Source organism: Neodiprion lecontei, chromosome 2, assembly GCF_021901455.1.
Source record: "Neodiprion lecontei isolate iyNeoLeco1 chromosome 2, iyNeoLeco1.1, whole genome shotgun sequence".
Taxonomy (NCBI): domain Eukaryota; kingdom Metazoa; phylum Arthropoda; class Insecta; order Hymenoptera; family Diprionidae; genus Neodiprion; species Neodiprion lecontei.
This window is the reverse complement of record NC_060261.1, coordinates 22,628,718-22,645,791: the sequence shown is the minus strand read 5'-3', so window position 1 is coordinate 22,645,791 and position 17,074 is coordinate 22,628,718. Positions and strand designations below refer to the sequence as shown.

Sequence of the window (17,074 nt, the reverse complement as noted above, 5' to 3'; positions counted from 1 at the left end):
TTGAAAAAACATGAAAAGCAAAGAATTGGCGGCTAAAATTTAAAAAAAACATTAAAAAATTAATGACCTTTTTGTAATAACAACGAAATTTAAAAAAAAAAAATCACATAGACGTTAGCTCACTTTGTAGAGATAGTTGATATCTTCATATAAAAGAAAACTCAAGGCGATATCTTGAAGCGTTTTTGAGTTATCGTGGCAAAACTAATGACAAACTTTGATTCGAGAAAGACGCGTGTAAATATGAACTGCACTCGAACGCAGGGTTGTCTCCAACGCTCGCAATATCTTGCTTTATTATTAATATTTTTTTACGTACACCACTGATTTTCACCGACAAAAATGTGACAAACAAGTTAGAAATAATAAAAATTGCGCATGTTTTTTCAATTGTTCATAAACGCGAATTGAATGGTCACCCCTTTTTGAAACGTCAAAGCCTTTATAGTCCCGCTGACGTGAGCTTAACTTTGCGAATTTTGCAGTTTTTCTTACCACAAAATGTTTGCAAGAGATTGTAGTAACGTAATCCAAAAAAAAAAAAAAATGAATTTTTCGATGCCTACTCCCGTTGATCAAAAATAATAATCGAATAATTGGAATAATCGAATAATCGAAAATCGATTATTTATGGTCATTCCTTGTAACTAGAGCCTGCCCTCTCGCGTTGCTTGAATACGCTGTCGGCTTCAGAGAAGTGTCCGCGACCTACAAACTCTATGTACGAATTTGCAGCAGTGGCCTGTGGCAGTCAGTACGTGTTTGGCAACCGTGGGGCTTACGTCCGATAGTGGTGATTTTCTTACTATTGCTCAAAACGCGATATTGGCAGATGTTAGTGATGTCAGAACAATTATTCATTTCAAATTTTCGATGATTGACTATCGCCGTTGAACATTTCTCATCAAAATATCATAGCCCAAACTTGTGCACCAAATTGACAATTAGTGTTATCATGAGTCACCAGGTGAAAAGGTCTGAGAATGAAACTTTCAAAACAGCAGAGCGTAGCAGACGTTCTCGGGCCAAAGTCCCTCGTTGGAAAGCATTGCGACTAGCTATATATGATCCATCGACAAAAAAATTTCTAGGAAGAACAAAATCTAGCTGGGGTAAATAAAATATACGAAGCTTCATTTAATTTTTATTTTACTCTTGGAACACGTAAATGTAACTCGATAACATATCAACGACAGCACAAAGTATTCATTCAAGCATCAGAATGAATAGAACAACCGCATCTTTAGGCTGACCGTGAGTCAGCCCTCGAATTCCCGTTTTCACACTGCAGGTTCCAAGTTCACACAACAAAAAAATATTGATATTCAATTTGAACTTCGAATTACAAATTCAGATGCGTGATTAACAATTCAAAAACCCTTTGATACCTTATTACATGAATATATGACGGTTTTGTTTTAATTTCGAACCACTGTAATGAATTTACCATTACAAATTTTGGAATTTTGACCTTGGATTCGTGATCAGCGACCCAAAAAGCATACCGTACCAATTTTCATTCAGATCCATTCTCGATACATCATTTTTATTTTATTTTCACACTAGGGAAACGGGAAGTTAAAAACATTGTTCCGACCGAAATATTGTAGGATGATATTCCAATGTTTTAGTTTTACTTTTTTAGGTAGATTGTTTCATTCTCAGTACGTCAACCTACTTTCCTTTACGTCAACAAGAAAAAAAATGTCACTGACAATAGTGCAGTTTGACTTATTACGGTACATGTCATTTAATTTACTCGGACACTCATTTGTATCATTAAGAGTCGACCTTTCCAGATATTTTTTATTATGATACAAAGTTACACCTATAATCATTGAAACTAAAAACGTGTGTTATTTTCTTGGACTGCTGTACTCGTACACCGTTTTACCTCAGTTAGAATATACAGCTTATCAGGAACATACCTTCACTCTCAGAGTATGCTGGAAAATTCCTAACAGAGATTTGGTTGTCATATTTTCTTGATTTTCCCTGGTCCCAATAACAAACTTTGGAATCGCTTTCTTGTAGAATTCATACTTCCATAAGATGTTATTTTTCGAAAATTTACTCACAATGTCACCGTAATATTGAAAATGTCATTACTAATGAAATTGATCGGCAGCTGAATGAATTGAGTTCAGTGACAGTTCATTTTCGTTTGAAATTGTAGATCAGTGACATGTAATGCAGTACAGCACTTGTGGATTTTGGTGGTACAGGAAGACACATTGGAATATTTTACTGTAGCACATTATTGTTATAAATAAATTATCGCATTATGTGATAGCTGGGGGCTTAAGTTACAAGATTCAACAAATCGGATGAGGTGCAATATACCAAGGATATTTCTTGTATTGCATCGTCTGTTTACAGTTTGTTGTATGTGGCTCATTCCATGTGAATTCTACCTGGGTCTGACTCTTGACCTTTCTGATTTAAACATTTTTGTATGTAATACCAGATTTAAAAAAAATTCGGATTTTCGTAAAATATTTTGAGTCTTCAGGTTGAAAAAATTGCAAATAATCAATTAGTTTGGAAACATTTTCAAAAAATTCTAAAAAATGCAGTGTTATATGTAAAATTGTTTGAGCAGCCGTTCACAGTAAACTAACTTTTCATTTTATTTTTTTGTTTGTTTTGATAAAAACTCGAAAAAACTGAGAAGGAAGCGCTGGTTCACTTCAGCCTGAAGCGCAATTTTTTTTTTTATTTGACAAATGATTTTTCAGAATTGTTTCGGATTTTTAAATTGTGTCGATCAGTACGTTCATTTTTAAAAATTGTCATTAATTCAAATAGATTCGAAAAATTAAAAAAAAAATTGAATGTCTTTGAGAGTCAAAACAATCGCCCAAAAAAATGCGAACCAAATCCGAAAGGTCAAGAGTCTCAGGTCGAGTTCGTATGAAACACCTTCATACGCATCTGAAAATAGTTAACCGTATTACTTATTTGATAAACGCTACTGAAATGCAACAACTTGTCAAAGGTACTTTTTTGTGATTGATTCGGCAAATATAATGTGTAACCCATTCGAATGATGTCTTGTCGTTTGACTATTTTTATATCTTACCATATAGAAAAATATAGTTCGAGGTACAAACTGAAAATCAGTTACACACGTCCATAAACTACGAAACGCACTTATGGAGGGGGGAGGGGGCGCGCATTTCCCGAAAATACAATTACGTAGCTTGCGGATGGCTTCATGTATGTATGTGTTTAGAGAGATTACAATAGAGACTGGACCATTGACATGGGATCCGCGAATTAGTGATGGATGACTATAGCGAGGAAGCGGGATGATCGATGACGATAGATTATATTTGATTATCAATATAGAATACTTTATTCGAGGAAGATACAGAGGTGATGCGATCTGTATCGCAAGAGAAGAGAACGATAACTGATGATTTACAGTCGAGAATACAAATTGATGATACACATACACGATTTTGAGACAGTAGACAATACATGAGATACAGCTGATTTGTTTTGAGTCACGACACGGGCCAGCGGCGAGATTTGACGCAGAAACGGCAAGTAGACATTGCACGCGAGTGTGCGTCCATGCGTGAGGACGATTTTGAGTGTCGCGAGACACACATTTATCTGATTCGACACTTTGCTGAAACAGTATGTGTTACGATTCTTTTTAATTATGTTTGCTCGTACGATATTTTCTCGTGAATATTGTGGTAATTTGATTTTGGTGCAACGGTGAATTGTTTTAAGGCCTTATTGAAGTGAAGAAACTTAGTCAACTAAACAGACAGACTTAATTTGCAATAACCGGACAATGTAGTATTGACAACTATATAATTATACTAAATAGTTACTTATACTACATTCTTGTATAATGCTATCAATATTTAAATTGTTGTTGCATCGGTACTCATTTTACTATAATGTTTCAGTCACCGTAATACAGGAAGTTACTCCTATTGTATTAATTGACCTTTCATATTTGAATGCGAAAATTGAACATAATTTTATGGTGTTAACTACAATCAGAAAAAGACAATTAAAGACATATGACTGACAATGAGTGATTTTTTAAAATCTGGATTGCCTGTTATACATAATTCATTGCCGTAACCTGAAATATATACATTTAAATTCATATTTCGTGACAAATAATTTCACCACAGCAATGTAGTACGTAAATAATGATTTTCGTTATTTTACTTTTGAGCAGAATATTTTTACCCTATATTTCAGAGCTATATTATACAAAAAAAGTTGAGATTTCACTCGATTGCATCGGGTTGAATGATTTGAAGTTATAGAATGTTAGATTTATGGGAGTCGAGAAAAAAGTACCGTTTCAAACTTTCAAAAGTGTGAATTTGCTAGCAAACTGAATTTGGATACGTTCATTGGGTGACTCCTCTAATTACCACCAAGAACGGCAAAAAAGAAATATTGCGGCCAAACCTTCGTTAGAACATTAAGACATATTCTTTGTTATACCGATCAATATTACGACACTTGAAGTGTGTTACGCAACTACCTGTGGCAGTATTCGCTAGGTTATTTTTAGTTACTGAACACGGTCACGATGGTGGCATACTCACAGAGGCATCACGTAACTTTAATGCAAATTATCCAACTCCAGGTTACCTGCCGCTTTCAACCAACTGTCACACAGTTATGAGAGCCGAAAAATCTATTCGGTGGAAATTAGTACCAGTGTGGTAATTAGATGTTCAATTTCATGAATTCTTCTTCTCCTTTACTTTCATGGTAGGTTTCGAATTAATATCTTTTCACATAATGTATATTTAGTCTGTACACAGATGAATAGACGTTACCTCACTGCAATTATATGTAGAATGAAAAATAAAAATGTTATCATCACCAGTTTTATGTAAAGCTTCGGTGATCTCAGAAATCCACTAACACTAATTGGTGTGTCTATAAGAATATACCTAATATGTAAAAAGCGGCATTCATTAATCATGTGATACCTTTCTAATCAATTTTAGACCCCCTCCCCCCACCGTGATCATCCATAAGATTTTGGTAAACCTTTTGGTTCGCTACCCCCCTAGCCCATTACAAAGTGATTTTTCTCACCAATAGCAATGATGATAAATATGTATTCGGAAAATATAAATCGGATGGTTATTAATCCAGGGATTCTCGTTGCTTTTTTTTACACTGACAATTAAAGCTGTGCTGTCTTCATTTTGAAGGCAATTTCTTTCAAGTTGATCAATATTGTTATCCTGTATATCATTTGGCTCGGTTACCTCATTTACTCCTTCGCTACGAGCTGGGTTAACGCACGTTTTTTTGTTTACCAGTGCATAGAAGTTTTGTGCATTGAAAGCTTTTTTAAACTAAAAGTTCAACCCACATTCTTTACACGTTCTGTCTGCAACTAATTCAGGTTTCGATCTTAGACTTGGATAGTGGATATCGAAATGAAAAAAAATCTCTCAATATACTTGGTGTTTTGAGAAAAAATGCACTAAAAATATACTTGATATTGCCTGAAACCCCGCCCTACTCCCATGTGATCAATCGTGATATTTTCAAGTACCCCTCCCTCCCATTGTGAGTCTCACGTGATCAATGGGTGCCCTCAACGGGCTAGCTCAAAAAATGAAACGCACAATCGAAGCTGAGATGAATATGATAATAAAATCATAATGTATCAAAGGGGCACTATTCAACATATTCCCTAGATCTAACCTGACTACCAATGAATATGCTAATCATTACTCATTGGTCGTGATTCGTTATTTTAAAAAGGCGTTTTGAAAGAGGTTGCGATGTTAATTTGTATTTTACTAACAGTCTTAGTTCTTTAGTAACTCAGCTCGTAGTTGAACATACTATAGGTAGTACAAATTAATTATTTACAAAGACAGTATAACACTTTTTTGTGTTAAGGATTAATCGATGCTAAAACTTCAAAAGATTTAGAATTCCATAAGACAATTATGATTTCAAATTCCAAGAACTTTTTATCGCATGAAAAAATGAGTGCATGATAGGATGTGAGATATCGTGGTGAACTGGATTACTGTGAAACAGTCGAGGAATATCTAAAATATTGAATCAATTATTTCACCCGCAAATACCCAATTAAATTAGCATTGGTCTAACTTACAATAAGGAAATGCTTCGGCACGCAGACTCGTTGGTCTAATGTCTTTCGCCAGAGTATTCTATTCCTGACATTATAACTTCAAGAAATTCCCATGATTCGTTGACTTGACTCGGATTTTAGTTATATTGCCGTGTTCTTCTTCGTATTACTTTGTCCTGTTCACGTATTGTTACTTATTATCACAAGTAACTAAACAGAAAACACAATTGGTGCATTCATATCACCGCAACATGGCATTGTGAAATCACTGATACATCGATGGACTGTTATGCGTTGGCTTTACAAAACGTGGGTAGTTATGTTTCTTTTTTATGGTTTATTAAATGTTGGACAATACCAATGTTACGAATTAACGATTTTTCCTCAACATGCATCGTTGCAGTAACGTTACTAACTTCAACTTCGTCTGTGAATTATAAGCGTTCGTAATTATTGTGTAACCGAGTGACACTAGAATCGAAGTGTGTAGCTGATGTCTGGTTTATACGTAAAATTGACGTCACGGAGTATTAACTGTTTCCCACAAAATCAATGTAGTGCTCAAGATGAGTAAAGTAATACAGGCATATCGCATTGTTATATAACCAGGGAGGCACAATTGGTACTAAATGCATTTTACATTATAGTATTCCATGAAGTATCGATCAAGATAAGGAATTGATATTTCCGATGGATCCAACAAATTTCCTATAAAACTACTGGTCGAAAAATAATGCTCCGCCCTTTTTCAAATTTTTTCAACCACTAGGGGCTTCGCCCCTGCGCGCTTCGCGCGCCAACCCTACCTCGGTGCTACGCGTCTCGTTGTTCGGCGCTTCACGCTTCACTACTTCCTTATACAGTGTCTGTTAGACAGGCGAATTTATTTGTGCTGATTTGATGACAGGTCCGCAACTGTTGATCGGTTGTTTCCGATCAACCCGACATTGCTATTGGCTCCATATGCAGGTCTACTCAGATTGTTTTCGTAAACGAATCCACTCACATGTACAAAACCCCCGACGCCATGCATCCTCAATTGCATTTGGCGACTTATTTTGCCATTGTTATTATTTTCCCCATAGTAGAAGAAATTCATAGCTTTGCTATAAGTAGAATTTCTATGGCTTTAGACAAATTGCAAACTCGTTATGATATTCGAGCCAGTGATATAAAATCTAATCCCGGAGATTCTGTCTGGCTCTTTTAACCTCGAAGACAGAAAAGACGATGTCTGAAACTACAAAGAAACTGGGAAGGCCCTTACTTAGTGGTTAACCGTATCAAGGATTTACAGGATATAACTCTCCTCGAGTTCTGTTTCATTACTTCTACTGACGTGTTTGCCAGTATGATTTATTTAAAACGATACTTAGTCTCACCTCTGCGTGTCGATCTTGAGTGCCGTATACACAATACGCCAGCGCGCGAAAACGACAATTCCCGTCGGAAATCATCTTGATAATTCTCGTTTGCATGTTTATTTTTTGCGTGTCAGAAACAGATACCTATAAAAATATATTTCAAAGACTGTCATAAACAGCCGATGACAGCTGTCAAAGGAAGTTTTGTTTGCTAGATGCTTTTTGTTTTGTTTTTGGCATCTCACCCCACCTCCAACTTTATGCGTATACTATTGTTATTATAATCTTTTTCATACTATTGTTATTACAATATTCTTTATACTATTGTTATTATAATGTTTTTTACCAGTTCATTTGTTCAGAATTTTTTTATTAGATAGAGAGATTTGTTATGTTTCCGAAAAAAGTCTACGAAAGATCTTCGTTTCGGTGCTTAATTCAGATTTATATTCGATTCACAAATTTTTTTATGTCCATGCGTACGAAGTCTGTTTGGTTTGTTTAGGTTTCTTTTTCAGCTCGTCACCATCTGTGAATTTGGTTATTTTGGATTGTGGGCGATAGAAATAATTCTACTGAGATTCAAAATACTCATTTATTACCAAAAAACAAGTTCATCTGATCAATTCTTAACGTTAGGTTGTAACAACCCAATAAACATTGCTGGTAAATAAATCGTAAGAAATTCGTCGAAAAATAACGTTGTATATAGTTGAATAATCGTTCAGCACATACGTTTTTTCTCGTGAAAAATGTCCGCCCTGATATAGGTTTTTTCGACTGCGCTCATCAACGTTTTCTGTTAGTGATTATGATCCGGATATTCCACGGTTGAAGTAAACGTCGAAATTACGGTTTTCGGAAACGTAATGAAACAAGTATGAAAGAACGCAATTTAAATGTTAACGTAGACGTTTAATATATACCTGTTATAGCCACCATTTTTCGTGGTTCAAACACGTTTAATAAGCGTGTTCATTGGAAAATTTTTTTTATAATAATACACGTACTTAATGTGTGTTGATTAAACGTAAAAACGATATCCGTAAACAATTATTATACGTTTAATTGAATACACTTAATCGAATATCACGCGGTTCCGATAAACGTGTAACAACCAACTTGAGAATATGTTTTCGGTATAATTTTTCATGTACTATATTAATACACAAGCTGTTAAAAGCTTCTTGTATGGTCAATATGGACTTATCTCAGGGGTTAGATGATACAGCAACGCTCACATTCTTAGCTATTTCAGTAATGGTAACTTGCACCAATTAAATGATATTAATTATTTTACATCCACACCTATGTATTCTTATGAGAAATACAGGACAACTAAATGAGATAAAGCACACACCTTTGCGAAACATGATATATATTTATTATAAGGTACTTTCATCCAAGGCAACAATGACAATAGTTACATTGCACACGTATCGAAATATCCGCTTTAACAATGTATCCGAAACATAACAGTAGTTTTTTATATACCAGTTTGTCTGTATCGTTGATGCGGACATTTTATTATGCCAACGATGTAACTGTGTGAATGTTGACTGGGATGTATAAATAAACATACAGTCTTTTACATATACGCATACCTCAATTGTACAGATGTACTCACAAGAGTATAGAAGTATAGCAAATAGTAAAATTAAGTAAACATGAACAAACAAAAACTTATATCCGATACAAGAGGTTTGATAACAAATAAAACATGAAACAAAATAATCATACAATGATTATACCCTAACGAGGAAAATTGTTAACTTTCATCTCGGGACTAGGTAAAAAATCACAATCCTGACAAAGTAAAATAATAAAAAGTATTGGCACATTATTTCAACACAGAACACAGATGCTATAGAGGGCGTCTTCTAGGTACGCAGTACGCAAGTTTTAACCAATATTGGACCGCAGTTGGAGTATTAACTTTCCTGATATCACTGCTAATCCGTGAAAGTTGACTGGGATGTAATATATACACAGTCTTTTACAAATACCTACATTGCATAGATATACTCACAAGAGTATAGTAGCTATAGCAATTGAATAGTAAACTTGAGTAAATATAAATAAACAAAAACTCGTATCCGATACAAGTAGTTTGATAACAAATGAAACATGAAACAAAATAATCATACAATGATTATACCTCAATAAGGAAAATCGTTATCTTTCATCTACTCCGGACTTGAGTATAGAAGTACAACATACAATCAACAGTACAGTAGTATTAGTAAATCTAAATACACAAAAACTTGTATAGGATACGAGTGGTTTGACAACGAATATAACACAAAACAACATAATTATACAATGGTTACACCTCAATGAGGAAAATCGTTAGCTTTCATCTCGGGACTAGGTAAAAAATCACAATCCTGACAAAGTAAAATAATAAAAAGTATTGGCACATTATTTCAAAAAAGAACACAGACGCTATAGAAAGCGTTGTCTAGGTACGCAGTACGCATAAGTTTTAATTATTATTCGACCGCAGCTGGAGCATTCACTTCCTCGATATCACTGCTAATCCGTCAAAGTTGACAGGGATGTAATATACACACAGTCTTTTACAAATACGTATACTTACATTGCATAGATATACTCACAAGAGTATAGTAGCTATAGCAAATAGTAAACTTACGTAAATATAAACAAACAAAAACTTGTATCCGATACGAGTACTTTGATAACAAATAAAACATGAAACAAAATAATCATACAATGATTGTACCTCAATGAGGAAAATCGTTATCTTTCATCTACTCCGGACTTGAGTATAGAAGTACAACATACAGTAAACTTAAGTAAATCTAAACAAACAAAAACTTGTATCTGATACGAGTGGTTTGACAACGAATGAAACATAAAACAAACTAATTATACAGTGGATACACCTCAATGAGGAAAATCGTTAGCTTTCTCTTGGGACTTGAAAAAAAATCACAATCCTGGCAGAGTGAGTTAGAAAAAGTATTGACACATTATTTCGAGGAGTATCGCGATCGAGCGAGTTTCAACCAATCTTTAACTGCAGCTGCAATATTCGCTTCCTTGATATCGCTTACTAATTCCTTACCATGGAAAGTAGCTTTAACAGCATCTGAAAAAAGGCAAAGTCACCAAAATGTGACATGAAAACTTTAACTGCAATAAATTTCAACAATACATAAATAAATATTATTAATGTATATCATTTACACTGTACGTACACTTGGTTTGTATATCAATGAAAGTTTTTGTTCTATATTTATTTGAGAGTACCCTATAAGTAAAGTCGAAATTTTTATGGAAATCAAATTATTTTTGAATTACCGTAAATAACTTGCATCACCAGTGTCTTTTGGAAAGCAATTTTATCTCTACCAGCCCAATTGAACTGCATGGCTAATTCGTTTGTTAGTAATGACTTGAGAACAGCCAATACGCATTGACGGCCACTTGTGCCTCCAATAGAGGATAGTTTTTGTGTCTACAAAGAAATTCAGTAGTTACCCATCTCAATCAAGAAGTATCTCGATATTCTGATATGACTTTTTATATGCTGAGACAGATTGCACATCAGATGTATTCCAGATTCTGGAATAATGAGCTCACTCAGACTAAATATTTGAAATAATATCCCCATTCATACTAAATTTTCATAACCGTGCATTCCATAAGCACTACTCACCAGGTATATTCGATGCTCATTCGATTTGAGAAGTTCTTCGAGGTTCGCAAATTCTTCCATTGTTTCAATTGGAAGCGTTGGAAATACCTCTGGCCTTTGTACGCTGTCCACGTTAGTTGCTTGCTGCCTCGATATGATTTTCCTCAGCATGAGTTGATTCTGGTCTACACAAGATTTTATACGTTCCAAATATTGTAGAGCTTTCTCGTCAATGGGCCTCAGTGGATTTCGGGATGCAACTACAGTTGCAGCTTCAGCTACCAAATTCGAGGTTGAGGCTAAAGTTTGTGACGTTGATAGGTCATATTCAGTTACCGACCTTGTCAAACTGTGGGCTGAAGGGCGAGCTGTCCCATTTACAGAAACGATAACAGGTGATGCATTGGATATGTTGAAATTCTGTCGTGGGTTCGAAGTGGGATGGTGTGTTGGTGGAGAATTTTCATCAACTGATGATGTATCATCTGCAGTATCTGAAGACGTCTCACGTTGACGCTTTACCTTCTTTTTTTTTGCTCTTCTTGGATTTCTTTGTATGTTTACGCTTTTTGGATATATTTTCACGTACGACAGCTTCATCATTGCCCTCTTCATCTTCATCATTGCTCTGCGACTCTCTTTCATAACAATGCCCTGTGGATTTCTTACTAATGGTGTAAACTGTGCCATCTTCCTCGGATGTACCGTGTTCTATGATGTGCGTCATCGTCTTTTGTAGTGCGTCGAAGCTTTCTGTTCAGGAAATATCAGTTATGAAATACATTGGTATATATATTATTAATTGAGAAATATCATCTTAACAACACACCGCAGTGAAGAACAGTAACACCAAATGTGATACAAAAGACATGATACGAAATCGATAATTGATGGTCAATTAGAGATGAGCCCGACACAAAATTGAAATGAATATCATGTTGCTCGTTTTATGTGCCTTATAAATCATGCAACATATTGAACAAAATTAATTTAACAGCCTGAGACATGTAATTGTGTTTTATATATTCATTTTGAAAACAAATATCATGCAATTTTTGATGAATGACTCACTATATACATATATATACACGAACATAAATTATGTACTTATCAGTATTATATTAATATCACTTTGAATATGAATGAATGAATAATATCAAATCAAAGAAGTAAGGAATATGGCATCAAGCATCAGTACTAGTGAATAAGTGTTAGCAATCACCTCCAGTATGCAGAACGTTGTGAACAGGATACTTGGGCCATGTTTTCTGATATATTGCCTTTGATTTGACTAATTTTAGGAAATGCTCCTCATTCTTCGTGCGTGGCCAGTAGCAGATGGTATTATTATCCACCAGCCACAAAACTGGCACTAATGCACATTCTCGCTTCTCGCCAACCACGAATTCAACAATGGCATACATCGTTTTACTGCCCTGAATACAAGTGTTGAAAGTATAAAATTTTATGTTTGGTGTTATAATCAGCTATGATTTGTAAGTGATGAGATCCACGACCTTTCATATTAACTGATTGTTAAATTTGATTAATGTATTAGAAATGATGAATTTTTGTAGAACACGGGCTAAATCAGAAAAAGCTAACTTTTGGATTATCATTGCTTATATTCTTTCGTGTAATATCGGGATAACAGTAAAGCCATCTTTAAATGGGAAACAAATGCATTTGTGGGATATCTCACTTACAGAAAAAGACTTTGCACGATTAAAGCTTCTGACAAAAAAAATTCCCAGTTTCGACGATTTTATAGGTTTTTTGTAAAAATCCCGCTTATATTTGAAAGGAGTACCCACTATTCTGTAGTCTCCATGAATATTAACAATCGATTTTACAACGAGTATTTCTTTACCACAGACCACTATATTATCCGGCTGTTTTATTGATATTTTGAATCTGCTAGTTTGCAATGACTGACAGTCCTGCGAGTTGATTGAAGATTTGAATTTGGCAACATATTTTTTTTTGCGATCTAGTCTTACGTACGCAATTCAGTTCTGCGAGTCGATTACCTAATTGCTGCAGTGGAGACCGTTTTGACCGAATAAGACGCTTCAAATGGCCTAAATAATTTTCATATACAAAGCAACTATATTCCTCTAGTGGGCCAAACCGTTTAACATCATCTATTACGTGCAGCAGAGAATGAACATTGTATACGACAAAGTGAGGTCCGTATAACTTAGCACCTTGAGCGACAAATTTTTTCAGTAACGCTTTCGCGATTTTACCGAACTTTGAAAACAACTTTGCATTTGACAGTATGTATATAGCGACAGACAACGACAGAAAATGCTTATACTTTTTTGAGCTTAGCACGTCTCGCACAAGAAGCGGTCCGGAATATAACACGAAAAAGCGAAATTCTGTTGCTTTCCATCTTTTCAATTCTTTCAATTCTCGGGGCTTCCGAGGAAACTCCGCAGGAACATATCGAGCCAACTTTTTTATCAAACGTTCAAGAATCGATATAACTTGCTTGGATAATTTACTATCACGTGAACCCTCGACCCAATATTTGAGAATCAGTCTTTTTACAACTCCCAAATAGAATAAGTGCATGGGATCTAAAACAAATTGCGTCACTAGCCCTAGCTATAAACGTAAGAGAGGTGAGCGTCCTTTTATATGACGATTGTGTTTACGCGACGAAAAAAAGTGACGATCTTTTCGCCTCCGAAATTTCTTACCAACAGGATAACAGAGCTTATTGCCAATACGAATAGCACATATCTTACATCTCTCGCAAGCAGTCTTACCGGAATGACCTAAGCACATTTTCAACATAGATCTTGCAGGAGCATCGCACGCAAAAAGACGAACTTGCAAGACGTATTTTTTACCATTAAATTCAAATCCATTTTCGGTTAAATGTAATGTCTCTTGAATAAAATTTTCCAAATACGAAGATAACGGCATAGGTTTACCCATCCCATAAAAAACGGCAATTACAAACGGACTATCGTCGATCAAATTGACACTACGTCCCAAAATCGGCCAGAAAGACGTTCCGCTACCTTTGAAAACAGGAATACCATCGATATTAAAATCGACTTGCAATACATTTACAGGCTGTATTTTATTTTTAAGACCTCCTTCAAGTTTGCTCTTCAAACCATTCTCTAATCCGAAATAACACATTTCACCGTTTTCAAGATGTAACGTACTGGTGCAAGCTGGTGTTTGAAGGAGAGTTCTCGCAGTTATTGGTAAAACAGAGTACATTGGTTTTAATAACACAAGCAATTGATCTATTGCGGTATGCGTAATGTTATTCATACATGCCCAGGTTCGTAAATTTTGAACAAAATCGCATTCATTATTACAACGTGATTCGTCACTTTCACAGCTCGAAACATTTTCAGAACTGAGTAATGATAATCCAACGCTTTCATTGTCACTAAAATAGCTATCTGGCTCTACACTACTGTGATCATGATCCACGGTTTTTCTATTATCGTTATTTTCAACAACGCGAACAACATTATAATCTTGACAAATAGCTGCACCTTCAGCTTCTTCGGTATACATAGCATTCCTATCCAAAAGGGTTTCATGAGATTCCGATGTTAAAATGTGTTTTTTCGCGATGTCATTGTTCGTGAGATCAAGAAACGCTCTATTTATATTTTCGGCTTTTTTCCGACGCAACTGTCTTTTGCTTAAGACTTTCAAATCAAGAGGCATATTATTATATAATGATCTGTACTTACATACACCAAACTAAATTTTTACGTTAAAATGTACCAGTCAGTCTCGTATTATATCCACTTATATTTGTGCGCCCCTGTGAACAATAGAAAGAAAAGAACGTTAATAATCAGCCTTCAGAAAATTCACCATACTTTTAGGCTGACAATGAACTCATTGTACAATCACATATATCTACAATCTACATATAATATCCCAATAATTCAACCGAAGTTCTATATATATATTCAATAACCGGTTACACAATAGTGGTAAAGTCGTGTGAATAAATTAAATTCAATTTTACATCGAAAAAATGTTTGCACAATGACGAATTCAACGGCATTAAAACGTTTATGAAACCCTCAACAGTGTTTATTTATCCGGTAATTAATCCTCCGTCTGTACACTGGGTCTTTGAGGAAACTGTAGAAATTATGATCCTAAATTTCTCATGCATTTTTGGGAATATTACAATTTTGATGAACAAAAATTTTCAATCCCGACAACTTTTAGATAATGTATAGTAGACATACTTTGAGAGGTAACCCCAAATTTGTTCTGATTTTGCAAAATCCTGAAACATATGGAAAATCTGGCTGTTCCATAAAAGACCCCGTGCACAGACGGAAAGTGGGAAAAATAAGTTAATCGTAGGGTTAATTGCGTAATCCCGATGAAGATAAACCTCCCTAATCAGGGCAATTTCATTCTTTTGGTATGTCAATTTTTTTCAAGAAAACTTTCTAAAATCTGAATATGAAAATTATTTGACATTTCACTAGAGATGTGAAACACTATCTCTGAAATTTTTTGGGAGAATTTCAAGAAACGTAAAGCACTGAAAAAGTTTGAGGTCAGCGAATCGAACTTGAAAGCATTACAGTATTGTAAAAAAAAAAAAAAAAAAGCGGCTACCACACCATATCACGTTCATTGCTGAGTATTTACGTATAATATACGCAAATTTGATTAATGTAGAACCCAATAAACACACGCACGTTGAATAGACGTTTAAGAAACGTGACCGCTGTGGAACTGAAGTGGATGTCGATAAATTATTCGTGCCCCACACATCACTTAAATAAACGTATCTGTATATACGTAGAAAACACGTGAATATATGCCGGTCAATTCCGCATTGGACGCGGAATAGGCGTATAATTCACGGGAATTGTACGAATTTCATGAACTACAAGAATTCCGTATAACAGGCGGATATCGTACCTGAAAATACATAGTATTTAACACCTGTATTCTAGGTAGAATAATCTTTATGTGCCATTTCAACGTTCTCTCAACGTGTCTTGACAGGTCTATTATATATCATTTCAACCACTGTGTGTTTATTGGGAAAAGATGCAGCCACTAAATGATCGTTCATTCGTACATGATACGTATGTGTTAGCGATCTATTTCACTGGATAACCTTATAAAAGAAAAACGATGCCTGCACAAGTAAGAGTGAAGCTAACAATAAATATCTGCGGCTTCTATTTGCAATCAGTATATATTCCATACCATACACATGCTTCTTATAGCATTATCTACAAGCAATTCTATTGTGCCTACATCCTTTCGGCGACGTTCAAAAGCAAGTACGACGCAATCACAAAGTATTTGTTTCTTCTTTTTATTGTCAGGTTATTTACGCCTGTATTGTCATTTTCGTCTGTATTGAATCATCGTGATAAATTTTTCCAAATAGAAAATACATTTGTACTTACCAGCTTATGAAGGCTCACATAAACACGGACGTGCACTGACCTCGGAAGTTGGTCAAATTAGACTGATTCACTGATCGCGTGAGCTGAGAGCCTTCGCGAACGGTGGTGGGGGGGCATTCTGGCGCGTCGTCCTCGGCTCTCAGCGTGCAGGAACCGTACGAGTTACAACACGCTGACCTAGCGAGCCAATCAGAGGCAGAAGAAAAGGCGCGAGTATTTCACGCTAGGACATTCTCGATTCTTCGCGACCGCTTGTCGTTTGACACATGCGCTCATTATACGTATATGTAACATCCATGGTACACGAGCTTCATCTACGGCCACTCGCTTTCCTAGCATGGGTTATTCCAATATATACATTATGGTATAGGAAAACGTATGTTTTACAATTAATAAAGACGCCGCGAAGGGATGCACTTATATGCTCAACTACGTAATTTCTTGGTGACCTTTGTAAAAAAATCTGTTCATCGATTTTTCAACTTTTTTTCCTATGTTGGGGAAT

General features: G+C 35.3%; 2 protein-coding genes across 13 annotated transcripts in view; one reads left to right on the top strand and one right to left on the bottom strand.

The window, feature by feature from the left end:
* Nucleotides 1-772: 772 nt before the first annotated feature.
* LOC107227441 (sodium/potassium-transporting ATPase subunit beta-2-like) overlaps nt 773-17,074 on the top strand; it is a 58,266-nt gene continuing 41,964 nt past the window's right edge. For all 5 annotated transcript variants that reach the window (XR_006902806.1, XM_046731234.1, XM_046731233.1 and 2 more), the window contains exon 1: nt 773-1,112. Coding sequence is in view for 4 of the 5 variants with exons in the window: in XM_046731234.1 (XP_046587190.1) it covers nt 956-1,112 (157 nt within the window). In the remaining variant the exon portion in view is untranslated. The remainder of the gene's footprint in view (nt 1,113-17,074) is intronic.
* Nucleotides 8,835-16,764, bottom strand: LOC124292865. 8 transcript variants are annotated; one of them, XR_006902807.1, is made up of 7 exons: nt 16,570-16,764; nt 14,866-14,939; nt 12,357-12,570; nt 11,475-11,887; nt 11,156-11,412; nt 10,798-10,954; nt 8,835-10,585 (listed from the first exon to the last, which is right to left on the bottom strand). XR_006902807.1 is itself a non-coding variant. In XM_046731236.1 (6 exons), exons 4-6 carry the CDS (start codon nt 11,822-11,824, stop codon nt 10,467-10,469), a joined length of 945 nt encoding a protein of 314 aa, XP_046587192.1. In that variant the 5' UTR covers nt 11,825-11,887; nt 12,357-12,570; nt 14,866-14,939; nt 16,570-16,764; the 3' UTR covers nt 8,835-10,466. The 8 variants fall into 8 exon arrangements, 6 of the variants coding, with proteins under 6 accessions (XP_046587192.1, XP_046587194.1, XP_046587193.1 ...); XR_006902808.1 differs by having other exon boundaries at nt 11,156-11,319; XM_046731236.1 differs by having other exon boundaries at nt 11,156-11,887.

Coding starts and splice junctions, on each gene's coding strand:
- LOC124292865 (XM_046731236.1), bottom strand. CDS start 11,824: ATGGCACAGTTTACACCATTAGTAAGAAATCCACAGGGCATTGTTATG. Junction 10,955..11,155: donor ATGAGCATCGAATATACCTG/GTGAGTAGTGCT, acceptor ATTTCTTTGTAG/ACACAAAAACTATCCTCTAT. Junction 10,586..10,797: donor GGTGATGCAAGTTATTTACG/GTAATTCAAAAA, acceptor GCCTTTTTTCAG/ATGCTGTTAAAGCTACTTTC.